The sequence below is a fragment of the Ranitomeya imitator genome, chromosome 1 (assembly GCF_032444005.1).
Source record: "Ranitomeya imitator isolate aRanImi1 chromosome 1, aRanImi1.pri, whole genome shotgun sequence".
NCBI lineage: Eukaryota > Metazoa > Chordata > Amphibia > Anura > Dendrobatidae > Ranitomeya > Ranitomeya imitator.
Genome location: NC_091282.1, coordinates 783093925 through 783117376, shown reverse-complemented (window position 1 = coordinate 783117376; position 23452 = coordinate 783093925). Strand labels below are relative to the sequence as shown.

At 43.4% G+C, this 23452-nt stretch overlaps 1 protein-coding gene across 1 annotated transcript; it reads right to left on the bottom strand.

The window, feature by feature from the left end:
• Positions 1 to 520: 520 nt before the first annotated feature.
• On the bottom strand, positions 521 to 23413 carry CCDC197 (coiled-coil domain containing 197). The gene is made up of 9 exons (XM_069737172.1): positions 23237 to 23413; positions 18625 to 18670; positions 8656 to 8832; positions 8405 to 8562; positions 8124 to 8206; positions 7399 to 7571; positions 5924 to 6034; positions 2348 to 2464; positions 521 to 1308 (listed from the first exon to the last, which is right to left on the bottom strand). The coding sequence occupies exons 1-9, from the start codon at positions 23341 to 23343 to the stop codon at positions 1129 to 1131; spliced, it is 1152 nt and encodes a 383-aa protein (XP_069593273.1). The 5' UTR covers positions 23344 to 23413; the 3' UTR covers positions 521 to 1128.
• Positions 23414 to 23452: the final 39 nt, after the last annotated feature.

The window sequence follows — 23452 nt, the reverse complement described above, 5'->3', positions numbered from 1 at the left end:
AAACCAAACAAAATGAAATTGTTGAATTTTATACACTTTTGTAATAATTTGTATACTTTTAATGCAGTGAATAGCAGATGGCATTAATAAGTCTGCAGCATTTCTCACCATAGACACTTTTTAGAATAATCTATTGAGATGCAAACATGTCTAAAAAAAAAAAAACGTAACTAATTTAATGCACAACATTTACACCACTTTTTCGGTGTAAATTGTGATAACATTCTGGCAAATTTTGCGTAGAAATTCTTATCTGATTAGTACCCAAACTTACTAGAAGTGTAACACCAGCAGCAACCACCAGAGGGCACAATATCACATGTAAAAGAGTTTAGAAAGTTTCATTTCTTTCAGCTGCCATTGGTGCAGCACAAACTTTGGAGAAGGGATAACAAAGCCTTCCATGGACTGCAGGGAATCCATAGCATCTATTATGGTAACCTCTAAATCAGGGGCGAGCATTAGCTCAATCGTCAGGGTTTCGACTAAATGTTCCCCTTTTATACATATATATTTTTTTAAATCAAATACTTTTTATTGAAGAAAGCAGAAAGGATAACATTACATACATAAGCATGCATTAATGCATTAGAGTACAAATGATAATACATTCCACATTTTTTAATAAATGTAAATACACCAAACACATCCCTCCCCCCTCCAATAACAAGAAAACCCCTTTTATATTTATTGATCTATATCTAGCTGCTGAGTCTTATTGCTAATGATCTGGAATGCCTTGTATCACCGACGTACCGGATTATTGGAAATTCCATATACTATATAGTATGGTATATACATGTACAACCAAAACTGTAAGAAAATGGCCGATGAGACTCCTTGTCCCCGGAGCCATCACCGTCCTTTATCTCTTACACCACACAGGCGGATCCACAATATTCCATAGACCGGACCTCGGGGATTCTGGACCATCAGGTGACTCTGGACTGTCTAGATAACAGTCTATTGGAAGTCTCTGGATCATTAAGCATCAGATTAAGGAAACCTCACACAATCACATTTTTCTACCCTACACAACTGCCTGGGGGCCATATCTGCACAGGAGGTTTAACCCTGGAGGTGTAGGCTGGTATTGGGAGCAGATCTGGCCGCCCCTTATCACTGTAGTCACTCCTTAGTTCTGGCGCTGGGCGTGCGCTGCTTGTTCAGAGCCTTGTGCAGAAGCTTCTTGTTCCCTGTTGTCTTCTTCAGCTTTGTGCCGTTCTCCTCCGTGATGGACAGAAGCTGCAAATCCTCATAAGGAGATTTCGCCAATTTTTCGATTTCTATCTTTTCCAGAATATATTCCTGAGAAGAGACCGGAAACTATTAGGAAACTCCGGATGGGTTGTGGGAGCGATTGGGCGGGCACATTGATTGACGATTTATTGATGGTCGTATGATTGAGGTGATGGCTGATCGTTGTTGTCCCTTTTAATGACTGGATGATGGATTGGCTGAGTGACGGAATAGTTGATCTCGGCAGAGTTCACACACTGCAGTTATTCTGCTGCTTACCCGCACCAGCCCGTTGTCGCTGCAGTCTTCTCATTGTTTCCTGCAGGTAATCGGCTACTTACAAGACCGATGAGAAAGGCCGCGCTGCTCTTCAGGTGACAGCTGTCTCCTAGCACTGATTATGCCGTGAAACAGTTAAAAGACGGCAGGGCTGTCAGGGTACAACAGCAAAATTACCGCAAAGTGTGAACACGACCTTAGATTGGGTGGTTGAGTGAGGGTCAGGCACTGATAACTGGGTCATTGGGCAAACCAGAAAACCAGTGCTTCACCCCAAAAAGTGTGGACCCTAAAATCTATAGGCAGTCGTGGAACTCGGAAATCAACTGATACTGTAACATCTGCAGCCGAGCCGGTGTCCGTCATGGCCACGTGAGTGGCATCTAGAGCGCCCGTACCCCGAGTGCCAGATATATGGGGTTCCTTCACACTGACGTCCCCTCCCTATTAAGGCTCTGTGCACACGGTGCGGATTTGGCTGTGGATTCGCAGTTTTCCATGCGTTGTACAGTACCATGGAAACCTATGGAAAACCAAATCCGCTGTGGAAAATACCGCGCGGAAACGCTGCGTTTTTTTACGCAGCATGTCAATTCTTTGGGCGGATTCCGCAGCGGTTCACACCTATTCCATAATAGGAATCTGCAGGTGTAAAAACGCAGGGGAAATCCGCAGGTCATTTTACCTTTAGATTCTGCAGAATCCGCGCGGAAAAATCTGCAATGGAATCCGCAACGTGTGCACATACCCTAACCCCTCCCGTAGAGCTTCAGATCCATCATTACAAGAACTGTCCCCCCCGAGTCCAGGACAGGTGACCCACATTCACCTTGATCATATCCAGCTTCTGGCTGAGCTCCACCGCAGCCAGCGGCCCGTAATGCTTCATATGACAGTGATCGGCCAGGTTTATCACCGCCAGCAGTAAGCTGCCGACCTCCACGCTCTGCGGAGACAGAGATCAGCGTGAGCCTGAGACTGCCATACACAGGGCCTGCTGTGTACACTGCATGTATCAGCACAGGAGGCGGGAAGCAAAATATCTCCAACATTAATTTTCATGCTTTTCACTACAACTATAATTAGTGATTTATTCCTACTCCTGACCCTACAGAACAGCTAACTGATTATTGTTTCCCATCTTGCAATATCAGACTGATCCACCATGCTTTACACTGCAGCTCTGCTTCACTCCAGCACAACTAGTATCAGTGACTTCCTCTTAGATTTAATGCTACACCTGACTCCAATGGACAGAGCAGAACAGAATCAGACTGATACACCATGCTTTACACTGCAGCACTGCTGGTATAAGGCCGGCGTCACACTTGCGAGTTTTACGGACGTAAGAGCGCAGAAACTACGTCCGTAAAACTCGCAAAAAATACGGCACAATTATTCTCTATGCCCCTGCTCCTATCTGCCGTATTAAACTGATCAGTATTATACGGCTTTCTACGGCCGTAGAAAATCGCAGCATGCTGCGTTTGTCACCGTATTGCGCAAATAAAACGTCAATGAAAGTCTATGGAAGCCCCAAAAATACGGATTACACACGGACCAGCAGTGTGACTTGCGAGGAATACGCAGCGGTGTTAGAGAGAAAAGCCGGCAATTCAGTGCGGTGTACAGTAAAATCACACTGACAGCTTCCAGTAGAATAGGTAGAATAAATGTGTACACATAGAATAGGTATATATATTATTACTTCATCCAGCGCGATATAGCAGAAAGCCGGTAATTCAATTACCGGCTTTTGCTTTCTCCTTCCTAAACCCGACATGATATGAGACCTGGTTTACATACAGTAAACCATCTCATATCACCATTATTCTACTCTCAATCCACTCACTGAAGACCCTTGATCTGTAAATAAAAAAAAAAAAATAAACCAAGAATATACATACCCTCCGAGGATCTGTAAGGTCCAATGATGTAAATCCATCTGAAGGGGTTAAAATATTTTTCAGGCAGGAGTTCTGTTAATGCAGCGCTGCTCCTGCCTGCAAAACCCCGGAGAATGTAGGTAAAGTAGGTCATTGACCTATATTTACCTGCATTTGCGGTGAGGCGCCCTCTGCTGGCTGTTCCTAGATCATGGGAACTTTCCTAGAAAGCTCCCTGGCTCGAGTTCATATGAGGACAACCAGCAGAGGGCGCCTCTTATGATCTCGAGCCTCGGAAGGTATGTATAGTCTTGGTTTATTTTTATTTTTTTTATTTACAGATCGAGGGTCTTCAGTGAGTGGATTGAGAGTAGAATAAATTAATACAACAACCTTTGTGTTTTTTTCATTAAAATAATTTTTAATAATGTGTTTGTGTTTTTTTTTTAACCCTTTACTAGTATTGGATTAATAATGGATAGGTGTCATAATTGACGCCTCTCCATTATTAATTTGGCTTAATCTCACCTTACAATAGAAAGGTGACATTAACCCTTCATTACCCCATATCCCACCGCTACACGGGAATGGGAAGAGAGTGGCCAAGTGCCAGAATAGGCGCATCTTCCAGATGTGCCTTTTCTGGGGTGGCTGGGGGCAGATGTTTTTAGCCGGGGGGGGGGGCAATAACCATGGACCCTCTCCAGGCTATTAATATCTGCCCTTAGTCACTGGCTTTACCACTCTGGCAGAGAAAATTGTGCGGGAGCCCACGCCAATTTTTTCTGCCATTTAACCCCTTAATTTACTAGCTAGAACGGCCAAATTTTGCATAGACACACTACGGACATTAGTAGTGTGGAATATGCAAAAAAAAATTAATACAACAACCTTTGTGTTTTTTTCATTAAATTAATTTTTAATAATGTGTGTGTGTTTTTTTTAACCCTTTACTAGTATTGGATTAATAATGGATAGGTGTCAGAATTGATGCCTCTCCATTATTAATTTGGCTTAATGTCACCTTACAATAGCAAGGTGACATTAACCCTTCATTACCCCATATCCCACAGCTACACAGGAATGGGAAGAGAGTGGCCAAGTGCCAGAATAGGCGCATCTTCCAGATGTGCCTTTTTCTGGGGTGGCTGGGGGCAGATGTTTTTAGCCAGGGGGGGGGGGGCCAATAACCATGGACCCTCTCCAGGCTATTAATATCTGCCCTCAGTCACTGGCTTTACCACTCTGGCGGAGAAAATTGTGCGGGAGCCCACGCCAATTTTTTCCGCCATTTAACCCCTTAATTTACTAGCTAGAACGGCCAAATTTTGCATATACACACTACTGACATTAGTAGTGTGGAATATGCAAAAAAAATGGGGATATGAGATGGTTTACTGTATGTAAACCAGGTCTCATATCATGTCGGGTTTTAGGAAGGAGAAAGCAAAAGCCGGTAATTGAATTACCGGCTTTCTGCTATATCGCGCTGGATGAAATATTAATATATATGTGTCTACTGACAGTATATATGTTTTTTTTTTTTTTTTACACATGGATCCCTTGTATAGCCGTATGTCGGTTTTGCAAGCCTGCGATAAAAACACGCATTACGGCTGCCATACGGATTACATACGGAGGATGCCATGCGCAAAAAACGCTGACACACCCTGCCTATGGAGGAGCTACAGACCACTATTTTCGGGACTTTTCAGCGTATTACGGCCATAATATACGGACCGTATTTTCATACGCTGTGTGTGACGCCGGCCTAAGGCCTGTCCCACACATCCAGATAATTCCGGTACCGCTTGCCAGGAAATACTCACCGACACCCAGCTCCAGCGATGTCTCCTCTCAGCGGCTGCAGCCGTTCCTCACTGTAATGAGCGGGACCACATGACCGCTCACACAGCACAGGCTGCAGCCGCTGAGAGGAGACATCGCTGGAGCTGGGTGTCGGTGAGTATTTCCTGGAAAGCGGGGGGGGCGCACAGGGGATGGGGGGCGGGAGGGGACGCACAAACTTTATTTTTAAGGGAAAAAAAAAAAAAAAAGATTATTAATTCCTTCTCTCCAGCGAATGCTGCTGGGAAGAAGGGATGAATTCCGGCCTCAGCACCACACGCGGGGGGGACAGCGCTTACAGTAGCGCTGTCTCCTGCACAGCACACGGACTGCACACGGACAGCATCCGTGTGCGGTACGTGTTTTACACGGACCCATTGACTTTAATGGGTCCGTGTGATCCGTGCGTTCCCACAAACACTGACATGTCTCCGTGTTTTTCAAACGGACACACAGTCTGTGAAAACACGCTGACATGTGCAGAGACACATTGATTTTAATGTGTCTACGTAAGTCAGTGTCTCCGGTACGTGAGGAAACTGTCACCACACGTACCGGAGCCACTGACGTTTGAAACCGTCCTAACAGAAATACATTCCTCTCCTCTATCTTTCTAAATGACATGTCACAACTACAACCCCCATTCTCCATGACGCTCGGGACGCTCTCACCTGGTTCCGGAACTGATTCTTCTCCCGGTTAAAGGTCATTTCCAGCTGTTTGTTCCTTTCCCAGAGTCGGTCATATTGCAGCTGCAGTTGGGACAGTTCACTGGTCATGGTCTAAGGGACACAGAGACGTGAGAGGTGACACCATGCATGATGGGAATTGTAGTCCACCAGATTAAAAGGGGGGATCCAGCCTTCAATATAGTGAATGGGAAATAAAGTGCAACTCTCCATCCGAATCCTGTGCAAACTTCCAGCCCCCAGAACATTAAGTAAAGGCTACAATGTTCGATACATCCTGCTAGAAAGTGTATCTAACATAAGCTTAGATACTGTGTATCTAAGAGAGATGTAGTGAAGAATGGGTTCTAATCAGTCCCGCAGTCACATTAGATACGCCTTCCTGCTTGGTGTATCTAAATAATCAGTATCTACACACAGATACAACCTTTGGGGTATTTCATGTTACTCCCGCAGCACACACGCTCCAGTTACCGGCTCCCCAACGTACATCTAAAGCCGCCTCCTTTCAACCCCAAAAGTCAAACCCTAAAGTTGGGACCCCAGGACAGTGATTGTACGGCCGTGCCTTATTCCCCGTCGCATCAGTTCAGTGTCACGGATTATCCGTCACTTGTACAGTCCGCCATTGTTCTCTTGTAACTGTCTCATAATTCAGTTATTCTAATTTACAAGAATCCATTCTTCAGCGAGCGGCGGAATCTGAGCAAGAGGAAAGTAATCCTTTATTATGTCCCTGCATGTACAAAAGCCAAGATTACTCACTCCTGGCAGAACTCCACCACAGAGGAGCGCAGCTCTGAGGAGATCACATTCAGGAGTGAAACCCGAAACCAACAACATCTTATGAGCAGGTGCTTCTATAGGATATAACTCAGGATCAGTACAGGATCAGTAATGTAACGTATGTACACAGTGACTGCACCAGCAGAATAGTGAGTGCAGCTCTGGGGTATAATACAGGATGTAACTCAGGATCAGTAATGTACAGTATGTACACAGTGAATGCACCAGCAGAATAGTGAGTGCAGCTCTGGGGTATAATACAGGATGTAACTCCGGATCAAAAATGTAATGTACGTACACATTGACTGCACCAGCAGAATAGCGAGTGCAGCTCTGAAGTATAATACAGGATATAACTCAGGATCAGTAATGTAATGTATGTACACAGTGACTGCACCAGCAGAATAGTGAGTGCAGCTCTGGAGTATAATACAGGATGTAACTCAGGATCAGTAATGTAATGTGTGTACACAGTGAATGCACCAGGAGAATAGTGAGTTCAGCTCTGGAGTATAATACAGGATGTAACTCAGGATCAGTAGTATAATATATGCACATAATGTAGTTTTTTCTATATGAAACCTGCAATATGATGATCAGAGTTGAAGTAAGCATTTAGTATATCTACATTTATGTATAGACGAGGTTCCGGGGAGGATAGATTTATTTACCAGCTTCGTAGTGTCGTGCTGTCTCTTCAGAGCTTCCAGTCTGAGTTGTGAACTTTCCTGCTCATCTGCGAGAATTGTCAGATTATTCACCAAATTCTCATTGGTCAGAGAGAGGGTCTCGTGACGTCGGATAATGGCTTTCACCGGGGAATCTATACCATATTCTAGATAATCTAGAGAAAGTAAGAGAACAGGTTGGTCCAGTGGGTATACATTGGCACTCTATGGTTAGTACATACATTATAAACTGGACTGATATCTGCGCATGTGTATATATCTTGATTGATATTTATAGGGTAGACCCCTCAATAGTCATATTCTTGGGTTAAGATAAACTGGTAAGGCCACAATATGGTTGGTGTGCATGGTACTTTTATACAATGAGTTGGTACAAATGGGGTCAACTGCTCATTGTCTGGTACTCATAGGGTCAATGTGCACTGGGTGGACCACCAACCGTCTGGTACTATTTTAGGGTCCTTGGGTAGACCTCTCACTGTCTGGTACTCATAAGATCAGTGTGTATTGGGCAGACCACTCTGGATGGTGGATTTCTATCTTTCATGGGTTAAGGAAACATTGGGCTGTACACTTCTGTAGGTGACTCAGTGGTTGGATCCATCATAGATAGTACACAATGGTTCCTGAATATCGCGACGTGCATCACACCAGCCTGACATGTGCCTACTGGTATATTCCCAGTAGAGGAGACCCTAGTGACTTACTATCTGGGACCCTCTCCACCATTTTCAACAAGAAGTCCTCATAGATTTTGTGAGTCTTCATCTTTTCATGAAGTGTCTTCTGTCTGGGAATAGAATCAGATTGTTACGTCTTTGCTTCTTCTTCTCTCTCCACCATGGAGAAGGTGCAGTACTACAACTCCCATGCAGTGATGTTGCCCAGAAGAAGCAGACCAGACACATGGACTTTGCATTAGTTTAGGTGCAGGTGGCACAAGACCAAGCTCCATGGTGGAGTAGAAGACTTTTCCCGTAGCCTCTACCTCTTCCTCTTGTTCTCCAGCTGTGTCTCCAGCTCTGTGATTTCATTCTGCCGCTGCTCGTTCTGCCTCGACTCCGTCTGGTACTTTGCTATCGCCCTCCTCCTCTTGGCTTCGCTGTCCTTCAGGAACTTCTCAAACTTCACAGCTTTCTCCAAGTACTGCGGGCAACAGAGAGAAAGTAACAATAGTGCTGTAAAATACATGTAGGTCTCCCCGATAATCGGTCCAGGACCCTCCGGCATCCTCCTCACCTCCTTCTGTCTCAGTGCAAACTCCTCCTTCCGCCCCTCCAGCAAGCGCAGGCGTTCACAGTACTCCTCCCGCTTCTGGACCAGTTCTTGGCTGACGCGATCGTACTCCACCTCCTTCTTCAAAACCAGCGTCTTTTGTAAAGTGTTTTTACTGGTGTCCAGTATCTTACCAGCGGCCTCAAGAGAAACCGAAGAGGAGCACAATGTAATGGAGGATTTCACAGAGAAACGTTCCTCAACAACACCTGGTCTGATTCATTATAACATTTCTGCCTTTTTTATGTCTGATTTTTGGTGTGTTTTTTTACTGTTTTTGATTTTTTTTTAATCTTCACCTTTTTGCCATCTAATTTGTGTTCACCTGTTTTTTTATGATCGCTGTTGTGAACCAATTCATTACTTACAACTCCATTACTGGAAAACCCCAGCTAGGGTCTAAAAACAATCTGTATCTACCTCCCATAGCGGCAACCTTCCTTGACTATAGATTCTTCGTATTTTCTATAGGGACCTGAAGTGATTTAAGCAGAGGTGTTCAGTAGATTATAACCCCTTTATATATTTTCCATACCTAGGGATGATCCCTGCTTAGTGCAGCCCACCCCAATAGCTAAGTATACAGTATGTCCAGCAGAAAGTTTGGGAATAGAGGAGTCCAGGACTCGTATTGAAGTCAATGGAAGCTGTTGACAATCGCTGATTGAACACTTAGGCTGGAGTCACACTAAAAGTAAAAAAAAAACGGCCTGAGTCTCCCTGCCGAGAGCCGCATGAGTGTCATCTAAGTACAGTCTGAATTTTTAAAACCTAGCGTCCGATTTACATCCGAATGCATTGCGATTGCTATCTGATTGAAAGGTGATTTTCACATGAGCTTTTACATACAGCAGTCGTCTGTTATTTACACATAATTTTCAACAACACACATATATATATAATATGTGTGTTGTTTTGAAGAATATTTCCTTTGAAAATTAATATAAAAAAAAATATATATATATATACATACGGTATATACATAAACACACACACACACGAAAAAAGTATTTATGCAACTTCTCCCACTTAAAAAGATGAGAGGCCTGTGATTGACATCATAGGTAGACCACAACTATGAGAGTCACAATGAGAAAACAAATCCAGAAAATCACCTTGTCTGATTTTACAAGATTTATTTTGCAAATTATGGTGGAAAATAAGTATTTGGTAATTTGCAAAAGTTCATCTCAATACTTTGTAATATATTCCTTTGTTGGCAATGACAGAGGTCAAACGTTTTCTGTAAGTCTTCGCAAGGTTGGCCCACACTGTTGGTGGTATGTTGGCCAATTCCTCCATGCAGATCTCCTCTAGAGCAGTGATGTTTTGGGCCTGTCGCTGGGCAACACGGACTTTCAACTCCCTCCAAAGGTTTTCTATGGGGTTGAGATCTGAAGACTGGCTAGGCCACTCCAGGACCTTCATATGCTTCTTACGAAGCCACTCCTTCATTGCCCTGGCTGTGTGGTTGGGATCGTTATCATGCTGAAAGACCCGTCCACGTCTCATCTTCAATGCCCTTGCTGATGGCAGAAGGTTTGCACTCCAAATCTCACGATACATGGCCCCATTCATTCTTTCATGTACAGGGATCAGTCGTACTGGTCCCTTATAATAATAATAATAATCTTTATTTTTATATAGCGCTAACATATTCCGCAGCACTTTACATTTTGCACACATTATCATCACTGTCCCTGATGGGGCTCACAATCTAAATTCCCTATCAGTATGTCTTTAGAATGTGGGAGGAAACCGGAATGCCCAGAGGAAACCCACACAAACACAGGGAGAACATACAAACTCTTTGCAGATGTTGTCCTTGGTGGGGTTTGAACCCAGGACTCCAGAGCTGCAAGGCTGCAGTGCTAACTACTGTGCCACCATGCCGTCCCTTTACAGAGAGAGCAGCCCCAAAGCATGATATTGCCACCCCCATGCTTTACAGTAGGTATGGTGTTCTTTGGATGCAACTCAGCATTCTGTCTCCTCCAAACACGATGAGTTTTTTTTTCTACCAAACAGTTTTACTTTGGTTTCATCAGATCATATGACATTCTCCCAATACTCTTCTGGATAAGCCAAATGCTCTCCAGCAAACATCAGACGGGTCCAGACATGTACTGGCTTAAGCAGGGGAACACATCTGGCACTGCAGGATCTGAGTCCCTGGCGGCGTAGTGTGTTACTGATGGTAGCCATTGTTACGGTGGTCCCAGCTCTATGCAGGTCGTTCACTAGGTCCCCCCGTGTGGTTCTGGGATTTTTGCTCACTGTTCTTGTGATCATTTTGACCCCACAGGGTGAGATCTTGTGTGCAGCCCCAGATCAAGGGAGATTATCAGTGGTCTTGTATGTCTTCCATTTTCTTATTATTGCTCCCACAGTTGATTTCATCACACCAAGCTGCTTGCCTATTACAGATTCAGGCCGGCTTCACACTTGCGAGTTTTACGGACGTAAGAGCGCAGAAACTACGTCCGTAAAACTCGCAAAAAATACGGCACAATTATTCTCTATGCCCCTGCTCCTATCTGCCGTATTTTACTGATCAGTATTATACGGCTTTCTACGGCCGTACAAAATCGCAGCATGCTGCGTTTGTCACCGTACTGCGCAAGAAATACGCCAATGAAAGTCTATGGAAGCGTGAAAAATACGGATTTCACACGGACAAGCAGTGTGACTTGCGAGAAATACGCAGCGCTGTTAGAGAGAAAAGCCGGTAATTCAGTGCGGTGTACAGTAAAATCACACTGACAGCTTACAGTCCAATAGGTAGAATAAATGTGTACACATAGAATAGGTATATATATATATATATATATATATGTCAGTGAGACACATATATGTATATATATTAATATTTATTCCAGCGCTATACAGCTTGAAAGCCGGTAATTCAATTACCGGCTTTTTCTTTCTCCTTCCTAAAACCCGACATGATTTGAGACATGGTTTACATACAGTAAACCATGTCTTCTCTCCATTTTTTTTGCAGATTCCACACTACTAATGTCAGTAGAGTGTATCTGCAAAATTTGGCCGTTCTAGCTCTTAAAATAAAGGGTTAAATGGCGGAAAAAATTGGCGTGGGCTCCCGCGCAATTTTCTCCGCCAGAGTAGTAAAGCCAGTGACTGAGGGCAGATATTAATAGCCTGGAGAGGGTATACGGTTATTGGCCCCCCCCTGGCTAAAAATATCTGCCCCCAGCCACCCCAGAAAAGGCACATCTGGAAGATGCGCCTATTCTGGCACTTGGCCACTCTCTTCCCATTCCCGTGTAGCGGTGGGATATGGGGTAATGAAGGGTTAATGCCACCTTGCTATTGTAAGGTGACATTAAGCCTAATTAATAATGGAGAGGCGTCAATTATGACACCTATCCATTATTAATCCAATTGAATGAAAGGGTTAAATAAAACACAAACACATTATTTAAAATTATTTTAATGAAATAAAAACAATGGTTGTTTGAGTATTTTATTCTACGCCCAATCCAGTCACTGAAGACCCTCGTTCTGTGAAAGAAATAACATAATAAACCAACAATATACTTACCCTCCGCAGATCTGTAACGTCCAACGATGTAAATCCTTCTGAAGGGGTTAAAACATTTTGCAGCAAGGAGCTTTGCTAATGCAGGCTGCTCCTCGCTGCAAAACCCCGGGGAATGAGTCTAAATATAGATCAATGAGCTATATTTAGCTTCATTTGCGGTGAGGCGCCCTCTGCTGGCTGTTCATAGATCGTGGGAAATTACCTAGAAAGCCTGGGAGCTGCCGAGACCAATCAGCGAATGAATATCCGTGACAGAAAGAAAGAAGGACAGACGGAAATGACCCTTAGACAATTATATAGTGTATATAAATATATATATATATATATATATATATATATATATATATATATACATACATACACACACATATATATTTATATACAGTTAGGGCCAGAAATATTTGGACAGTGACACAATTTTCGCGAGTTGGGCTCTGCATGCCACCACATTGGATTTGAAATGAAACCTCTACAACAGAATTCAAGTGCAGATTGTAACGTTTAATTTGAAGGGTTGAACAAAAATATCTGATAGAAAATGTAGGAATTGTACACATTTCTTTACAAACACTCCACATTTTAGGAGGTCAAAAGTAATTGGACAAACAAACATAACCCAAACAAAATATTTTTATTTTCAATATTTTGTTGCAAATCCTTTGGAGGCAATCACTGCCTTAAGTCTGGAACCCATGGACATCACCAAACGCTGGGTTTCCTCCTTCTTAATGCTTTGCCAGGCCTTTACAGCCGCAGCCTTCAGGTCTTGCTTGTTTGTGGGTCTTTCCGTCTTAAGTCTGGATTTGAGCAAGTGAAATGCATGCTCAATTGGGTTTAGATCTGGAGATTGACTTGGCCATTGCAGAATGTTCCACTTTTTGGCACTCATGAACTCCTGGGTAGCTTTGGCTGTATGTTTGGGGTCATTGTCCATCTGTACTATGAAGCGCCGTCCAATCAACTTTGCAGCATTTGGCTGAATCTGGGCTGAAAGTATATCCCGGTACACTTCAGAATTCATCTGGCTACTCTTGTCTGCTCTTATGTCATCAATAAAAACAAGTGACCCAGTGCCATTGAAAGCCATGCATGCCCATGCCATCACGTTGCCTCCACCATGTTTTACAGAGGATGTGGTGTGCCTTGGATCATGTGCCGTTCCCTTTCTTCTCCAAACTTTTTTCTTCCCATCATTCTGGTACAGGTTGATCTTTGTCTCATCTGTCCATAGAATACTTTTCCAGAACTGAGCTGGCTTCTTGAGGTGTTTTTCTGCAAATTTAGCTCTGGCCTGTCTATTTTTGGTATTGATGAATGGTTTGCATCTAGATTTGAACCCTTTGCATTTACTGTCATGGAGTCTTCTCTTTACTGTTGACTTAGAGACAGATACACCTACTTCACTGAGAGTGTTCTGGACTTCAGTTGATGTTGTGAACGGGTTCTTCTTCACCAAATTAAGTATGCGGCGATCATCCACCACTGTTGTCATCCGTGGACGCCCAGGCCTTTTTGAGTTCCCAAGCTCACCAGTCAATTCCTTTTTTCTCAGAATGTACCCAACTGTTGATTTTGCTACTCCAAGCATGTATGCTATCTCTCTGATGGATTTTTTCTTTTTTTTCAGCCTCAGGATGTTCTGCTTCACCTCAATTGAGAGTTCCTTTGACCGCATGTTGTCTGCTCACAGCAACAGCTTCCAAATGCAAAACCACACACCTGGAATCCACCCCTGACCTTTTAACTACTTCATTGATTACAGGTTAACGAGGGAGACGCCTTCAGAGTTAATTGCAGCCCTTAGAGTCCATTGTCCAATTACTTTTGGTCCCTTGAAAAAGAGGACGCTATGCATTACAGAGCTATGATTCCTAAACCCTTTCTCCGATTTGGATGTGGAAACTATCATATTGCAGCTGGGAGTGTGCACTTTCAGCCCATATTATATATATAATTGTATTTCTGAACATGTTTTTGTAAACAGCTAAAATAACAAAACTTGTGTCACTGTCCAAATATTTCTGGCCCTAACTGTGTATATATATATATATATATATATATATATATATATATATATATATATGTGTGTGTGTGTGTGTATATATATATATATATATATATATATATATATATGTGTATGTGTATATATATATGTGTATATATATATATATATATATATATATATATATATATATATGTATATATATACACTAGATGGTGGCCCGATTCTAACGCATCGGCTATTCTAGAATATGCATGTCCACGTAGCATATTGCACAGCCCACGTAGTATATTGCCCAGCCACGTAGTATATTGCCCAGCCACGTAGTATATTGCCCAGTCACGTAGTATATTGGCCAGCTACGTAGCATATTGCCCAGCCACGTAGCGTATTGCCCAGCCACGTAGCATATTGCCCAGCCACGTAGTTTATTGCCCAGCCACGTAGTGTATTGCCCAGCCACGTAGTGTATTGCCCAGCCACGTAGTGTATTGCCCAATCACGTAGTGTATTGGCCAGCTACGTAGTATATTGGCCAGCTACGTAGTATATTGCCCCGTCACGTAGTATATTACCCCGTCACGCAGTATATTGCCCAGTCACGTAGTATATTGCCCAGTCACGTAGTATGTTGCCCAGCTACGTAGTATATTAACCAGTCACGTAGTATATTGCCCAGCTACATAGTATATTGCCCAGTCACGTAGTATATTGCCCAGTCACGTAGTATATTGCTCAGCGACGTAGTATACAGCACAGAGCCACGTAGTATACAGCACAGAGCCACGTAGTATACAGCACAGAGCCACGTAGTATATTGGCCAGTCATATAGTATATTGTCCAGTCACGTAGTATATAACACTACCCACACAGTATATAACTGTGGCCACGTAATATCTAGCACAGCCCACGGAGTATATCACACAGCCCATGTGGTATATAGCAGCCACGCGGTATGTAACACAGCCCACGTAGTATACAGCAGTGTGGGCACCATATCCCTGTTAAAAAAAAATAATTTAAATAAAAAATAGTTATATACTCACCCCCTAAGATCCACTGAAGCTCCAGCGATAAGCGCGCGGATGCCGCCATCTTCCGTTCCCAGGATGCATTGCGAAATTACCCAGATGACTTCGCTAACTCTTCTGGGTAATTTCGCAATGCATCGCTGGGAACGGAAGATGGCGGCAGGCGTGAGCGGCTCAGCGGACAATGGAGGGTGAGTATAGCAGGTTTTTTGTTTTTTTATTATTTTTAACATTACATTTTTTTTACTATTGATGCCGCATAGGCAGCATCAATAGTAAAAAGTTGGGGACACACAGGGTTAATAGCGGCGATAACGTGGTCCGTTACCGCCGGCATTAACCCTGTGTGAGCGGTGACCGGAGGGGAGTATGCGGGCGTCGGGCACTGACTGCGGGGAGTAAAGAGCGGCCATTTTCTTCCGGACTGTGCCCGTCGCTGATTGGTCATGGCTGTTTTGCCGCGACCAATCAGCGACTTGGATTTCCATGACAGACAGAGGCTGCGGCCAATGAATATCCGTGACAGACAGACAGAAGGACAGAAAGACGGAAGTGACCCTTGGACAATTATATAATATATATATATATATATATATATAGTACAGACCAAAAGTTTGGACACACCTTCTCATTTAAATATTTCTCTGTATTTTCATGACTATGAAAATTGTACATTCACATTGAAGGCATCAAAACTATGAATTAACACATGTGGAATGATATACTTAACAAAAAAGTGTGAAACAACTGAAATTATGTCTTATATTCTAGGTTCTTCAAAGTAGCCACCTTTTGCTTTGATGACTTCTTTGCACACTCTTGGCATTCTCTTGATGAGCTTCAAGAGGTGGTCACCGGGAATGATCTTCCAACAATCTTGAAGGAGTTCTCAGAGATGCTTAGCACTTGTTGGCCCTTTTGCCTTCACTCTGTGGTCCAGCTCACCCCAAACCATCTCGATTGGGTTCAGGTCTGGTGACTGTGCAGGCCAGGTCATCTGGCGTAGCGCCCCATCACTCTCCTTCTTGGTCAAATAGCTCTTACACAGCCTGGAGGTGTGTTTGGGGTCATTGTTCTGTTGAAAAATAAATGATGGTCCAACTAAACGCAAACCGGATGGAATAGCATGCCGCTGCAAGATGCTGTGGTAGCCATGCTGGTTCAGTATGCCTTCAATTTTGAATAAATCCCCAACAGTGTCACCACCAAAGCACCCCCACACCATCACACCTCCTCCTCCATACTTCATGGTGGGAACCAGGCATGTAGAGTCCATTCGTTCATCTTTTCTGCATCGCACAAAGACACGGTGGTTGGAACCACAGATCTCAAATTTGGACTCATCAGACCAAAGCACAGATTTCCACTGGTCTAATGTCCGATCCTTGTGTTCTTTAGCCCAAACAAGTCTCTTCTGCTTGTTGCCTGTCCTTAGCAGTGGTTTCCTAGCAGCTATTTTACCATGAATGCCTGCTGCACAAAGTCTCCTCTTAACAGTTGTTGTAGAGATGTGTCTGCTGCTAGAACCCTGTGTGGCATTGACCTGGTCTCTAATCTGAGCTGCTGTTAACCTGCGTTTTCTGAGGCTGGTGACTCGGATAAACTTATCCTCAGAAGCAGAGGTGACTCTTGGTCTTCCTTTCCTGGGGCGGTCCTCATGTGAGCCAGTTTCTTTGTAGCGCTTGATTATTTTTGCCACTGCACTTGGGGACACTTTCAAAGTTTTCCCAATTTTTCGGACTGACTGACCTTCATTTCTTAAAGCAATGATGGCCACTCGTTTTTCTTTACTTAGCTGCTTTTTTCTTGCCATAATACAAATTCTAAGAGTCTACCCAGTAGGACTATCAGCTGTGTATCCACCAGACTTCTGCACAACACAACTGATGGTCCCAAACCCATTTATAAGGCAAGAAATTACACTTATTAAACCTGACAGGGCACACCTGTGAAGTCAAAACCATTCCGGGTGACTACCTCTTGAAGCTCATCAAGAGAATGCCAAGAGTGTGCAAAACAGTCATCAAAGCAAAAGGTGGCTACTTTGAAGAACCTAGAATATAAGACATATTTTCAGTTGTTTCACACTTTTTTGTTAAGTATATAATTTTACATGTGTTAATTCATAGTTTTGATGCCTTCAGTGTGAATTTAAAGTTTTCATAGTCATAAAAATACAGAAAAATCTGTGGTGTGGTACTGCTACCCAGTGTCTCCCTGTGAACTCATATTACCTTGTCTGATGGAACCGCGAGCGTAAGAAAGTTCTACTGCTCGCGGTGCCGTCAGAAAGGTCCTAGGAGTTCACAGACATTGAACTCACTTCACCTATGTGGTGTCAGTGCGAGCATGGTGGGAAATTTTCTATCTATGTAAAATATATGCATATACATATGTGTGTGTCACTGACATCTATGTGTATATATCTATTCTATTCTAACCCGTCATGCTGTGATTTTACTGTACGCGGCACATGAATTGCCGGCTTTTCAAAGGAGATCGGTCTGTAAACATCAGACAGCACTCGCATGGTCTGAGTGCTGTGTGATTTTTTTTTATTTTTATTTTATTTTATTTTCTTCCTCGCAGTCATAGGCTTGCATTGGTGAGTCTCAGCCGAGTCTCGGTGACAATTACAGCATTCTGAGATTTTACACGCACATCGAATATGCCCAAGAAAGTAAACGCTGATGTGAGGTGCCCCATAGATTAACACTGGGCCGAATGCTATGAGATGTTCTCTCGCATTGCACTCGGCTGTATTTTACGGTAGTGTGACCCCGGCCTTAGGGTACCGTCACACAGTGGCATTTTGATCGCTACGACGGCACGATCCGTGACGCTCCAGCATCGTAACAATATCGCTCTTTGCAATGTACGACGCTGGAGCGATAATTTCATGACGTTTGTGCGATGTAGAAGCCGTTGTTACTATGCGCACATTGTATACAATATCGTGCACACCTTTGTTACACCATGCGATCATGCCGCCACAGCGGGACACTAGACGACGAAAGAAAGTTTCAAACGATCTGCTACGACGTACGATTCTCAGCGGGGTCCCTGATCGCAGTAGCGTGTCAGACACAGCGAGATCGCTGGAACGTCACGGATATATCGCTGGAACGTCACAAATCGTGCCGTCGTAGAGATCAAAATGCCACTGTGTGACGGTACCCTTACAGAGAAGCTCCATAGTAAACTTGAGGAGGGGGCTTCCTGCATCAGGACCCAGTGATCATAATGTCCAATAAGGAAAACAGATATCCTAATTAATCAAGGTCCTTAATGTAAAAAATAGGTGAAAATTTCAGCAACCAAACCAGTAACGCACTTCCTTTATGACCGGGATCTGAGTGATGTCCTCTTCCTCATCATCCCTGAAAAATAAAGTTACAGCTTTATCGTAAACTAGATTTACAGTTCGGTCCCCACAGGGATCTCACACTGCGAACGTTCAAGTCTCTTGTTCATACCGGCAGGGCAATACGCCAACAGTGCCCAGACCATGGAGGCAACGTGGTGTTAATGTGGCAGAGTGAAGATGCCCAGGTTATTCCAGTAGTACATATATAATTATACACAGGATATGCCCAGATAATACCAGCTGTACATATATAATTATATACAGGAGATGCCCAGGTTATACCAGCTGTACATATATAATTGTATACAGAAGATGCCCGGGTTATACCAGTTGTACATATATAATTATATACAGGAGATGCCCGGGTTATACCAGCTGTGCATATATAATTATTTACAGGAGATACCCAGGTTATACCAGCTGTACATAAACAATTATATACAGAGGATGCCCAGGTTATACCAGTTGTACATATATATATATAATTATATACAGGAGATTCCCAGGTTATTCCAGCTGTACATATATAATTATATACAGGAGATGTCCAGGTTATACCGGCTGTACAGATGTAATTATATACAGGAGATTCCCAGGTTATACCGGCTGTACATATATAATTATATGCAGGAGATGCCCAGGTTATTCCAGCTGTACATATATAATTATATACTGGAGATACCCAGGTTATACCAGCTATCTATATACATAATTGTCTAAGGGTCACTTCCGTCTGTCTGTCTGTCCTTCTGTCACGGTTATTCATTCGCTGATTGGTCTCGGCAGCTGCCTGTCATGGCTGCTGCGACCAATCAGCGACAGCCACAGTCCGATTACTCCCTTCCCTACTCCCCTGCACTCACTGCCCAGCACCCGCTCCGTAATCCCCTCCACTGACCGCTCACACAGGGTTAATGGCAGCGGTAACGGCCCGTGGTGTAACGCACTCCGTTACCGCTGCTATTAACCCTGTGTGTCCCCAACTATTTACTATTGATGCTGCCTATGCAGCATCAATAGTAAAAATGTCATGTTCAAAATAATAAAAAAAACAAAAAACCTGCTATACTCACCGTCCGCCGCCTTTGCCGCTCCTCGCCACGCTCACGGGACCGCTCCATTGCAAGCGGCAGCTTCCGGTCCCAGGGCTGGTGTGCGTCAAGGACCTGCCGTGACGTCACGGTCATGTGACCGCGACGTCATCATAGGTCCTGCTCACACCAGCCCTGGGACCGGAAACTGCAGCTTGCAATGGAGCGGTCCCGGGAGCGTGGCGAGGAGCGGCAAAGGCGGCAGACGGTGAGTATAGCAGGACTTCCAACGGGCCTTCGGAAGGTGAGTATATGTTTTTTTTTTTAAGTCTCTATACTACGTGGCTCTGTGCTGGGCAATATACTACGTGGCTCTACTATATACTATGTAGCTGGGCAATATACTACGTGACTGGGCAATATACCGTACTACGTGGCTCTGCTATATACTACGTGGCTGGGCAATATACTACGTCACTGGGCAATATACTACGTGACTGGGCAATATACTATGTGGCTGGGCAATATACTACGTGACTGGGCAATATACTACGTGGCTGGGCAATATACTATGTGGCTGGGCAATATACTACGTGACTGGCCAATATACTACGTATATATACAGGAGATGCCCAGGTTATACCAGCTGTACATACATACAGATGATTCCCAGGTTATACCATCTGTACATATATAATTATATACAGGAGATGCCCAGGTTATACCAGCTGTACATATATAATTGTATACAGGAGATGCCCGGGTTATACCGGCTGTACATATATAATTATATACAGGAGATGCCCAGGTTATACCAGCTGTGCATATATAATTATATACAGGAGATGCCCGGGTTATACCAGTTGTACATATATAATTATATACAGGAGATGCCTGGGTTATACCAGCTGTGCATATATAATTATTTACAGGAGATACCCAGGTTATACCAGCTGTACATAAACAATTATATACAGCAGATGCCCAGGTTATACCAGTTCTACATATATATAATTATATACAGGAGATGACCAGGTTATACCAGCTGTACATATCTAATTATATACAGGAGATGCCCGGGTTATACCAGTTGTACATATATAATTATATACAGGAGATGCCCGGGTTATACCAGTTGTACATATATATAATTATATACAGGAGATGCCCGGGTTATACCAGCTGTACATATATAATTATATACAGGAGATACCTGGGTTATACCAGCTGTACATATACAGTGGGGCAAAAAAGTATTTAGTCAGTCAGCAATAGTGCAAGTTCCACCACTTAAAAAGATGAGAGGCGTCTGTAATTTACATCATAGGTAGACCTCAACTATGGGAGACAAACTGAGAAAAGAAAATACAGAAAATCACATTGTCTGTTTTTTTAACATTTTATTTGCATATTATGGTGGAAAATAAGTATTTGGTCAGAAACAAAATTTCATCTCAATACTTTGTAATATATCCTTTGTTGGCAATGACAGAGGTCAAACGTTTTCTGTAAGCCTTCACAAGGTTGCCACACACTGTTGTTGGTATGTTGGCCCATTCCTCCATGCAGAACTCCTCTAGAGCAGTGATGTTTTTGGCTTTTCCCTTGGCAACACGGACTTTCAACTCCCTCCAAAGGTTTTCTATAGGGTTGAGATCTGGAGACTGGCTAGGCCACTCCAGGACCTTGAAATGCTTCTTACGAAGCCACTCCTTCGTTGCCCTGGTGGTGTGCTTTGGATCATTGTCATGTTCAAAGACCCAGCCACGTTTCATCTTCAATGCCCTTGCTGATGGAAGGAGGTTTGCACTCAAAATCTCACAATACATGGCCCCATTCATTCTTTCATGTACCCGGATCAGTCGTCCTGGCCCCTTTGCAGAGAAACAGCCCCAAAGCATGATGTTTCCACCTCCATGCTTTACAGTAGGTATGGTGTTTGATGGATGCAACTCAGTATTCTTTTTCCTCCAAACACGACAAGTTGTGTTTCTACCAAACAGTTCCAGTTTGGTTTCATCAGACCATAGGACATTCTCCCAAAACTCCTCTGGATCATCCAAATGCTCTCTAGCAAACTTCAGACGGGCCCGGACATGTACTGGCTTAAGCAGTGGGACACGTCTGGCACTGCAGGATCTGAGTCCATGGTGGCGTAGTGTGTTACTTATGGTAGGCCTTGTCACATTGGTCCCAGCTCTCTGCAGTTCATTCACTAGGTCCCCCCGCGTGGTTCTGGGATTTTTGCTCACCGTTCTTGTGATCATTCTGACCCCACGGGGTGGGATTTTGCGTGGAGCCCCAGATCGAGGGAGATTATCAATGGTCTTGTATGTCTTCCATTTTCTAATTATTGCTCCCACTGTTGATTTCTTCACTCCAAGCTGGTTGGCTATTGCAGATTCAGTCTTCCCAGCCTGGTGCAGGGCTACAATTTTGTTTCTGGTGTCCTTTGACAGCTCTTTGGTCTTCACCACAGTGGAGTTTTTGAGTCAGACTGTTTGAGGGTGTGCACAGGTGTCTTTTTATACTGATAACAAGTTTAAACAGGTGCCATTACTACAGGTAATGAGTGGAGGAAAGAGGAGACTCTTAAAGAAGAAGTTACAGGTCTGTGAGAGCCAGAAACCTTGATTGTTTGTTTCTGACCAAATACTTATTTTCCACCATAATATGCAAATAAAATGTTAAAAAAACAGACAATGTGATTTTCTGGATTTTTTTTTCTCAGTTTGTCTCCCATAGTTGAGGTCTACCTATGATGTAAATTACAGACTCCTCTCATCTTTTTAAGTGGTGGAACTTGCACTATTGCTGACTGACTAAATACTTTTTTGCCCCACTGTATAATTATATACAGGAGATGTCCAGGTTATACCAGCTGTACATATATTATTATATACAGGAGATGTCCAGGTTATACCAGCTGTACATATATATAATTATATACAGGAGATGCCCAAGTTATTCCAGCTGTACATATATAATTATATACAGGAGATGCCCGGGTTATACCAGCTGTACATATATAATTATATACAGGAGATGCCCGGGTTATACCAGCTGTACATATATATATTTATATACAGGAGATGCCCGGGTTATACCAGCTGTACATATATAATTATATACAGGAGATGCCCGGGTTATACCAGTTGTACATATATAATTATATACAGGAGATGCCCGGGTTATACCAGCTGTACATATATAATTATATGCAGGAGATGCCCAGGTTATAGCAGCTGTACATATATAATTATATACAGGAGATGCCCGGGTTATACCAGCTGTACATATATAATTATATGCAGGAGATGCCCAGGTTATAGCAGCTGTACATATATAATTATATACAGGAGATGTGGGTTATACCAGCTGTACATATGTACAGATGATACCCAGGTTATACCAGTATATACCATTACTTACACCAGATGTATATAGTTATATACCAGTAGATGACCTTTGGGTTTCTGGTCACATGTCTACTTCGTCCAACAAAGTGCAGTCAGACAACATCCCAGCATATTCAGGGTTAATCTCACCTCCCCTCCTCCAGCTGAGTGACAAACACGTTCCTCTTCCTAATCTCCAGGTTCAGCTCATACTTTGGGGGGTCCCTGGGGGGCAGCAGCTGCTCGCAGTCCGTCATTGTGAGGTTTGGGTGACAAGGTGCAGGAAGATCACAAGTTACATTGTCTCCTGCAACGGAATCCAGGATCTGGGTCAGCGTTCTATCTCCATAGCAACCGCCTATCAAT

Bases quoted from the DNA above. Each gene is read 5' to 3' on its own strand.
- CCDC197 (XM_069737172.1), bottom strand. From the start codon at position 23,343: ATGACGGACTGCGAGCAGCTGCTGCCCCCCAGGGACCCCCCAAAGTAT. The intron at 8,833-18,624 runs GTGCGTTACTGG...GTTTCTCTTGAG, and splicing joins AGATCCCGGTCATAAAGGAA to GCCGCTGGTAAGATACTGGA. The intron at 8,207-8,404 runs GTAGAGGCTACG...TTCTATTCCCAG, and splicing joins CTGGAGAACAAGAGGAAGAG to ACAGAAGACACTTCATGAAA.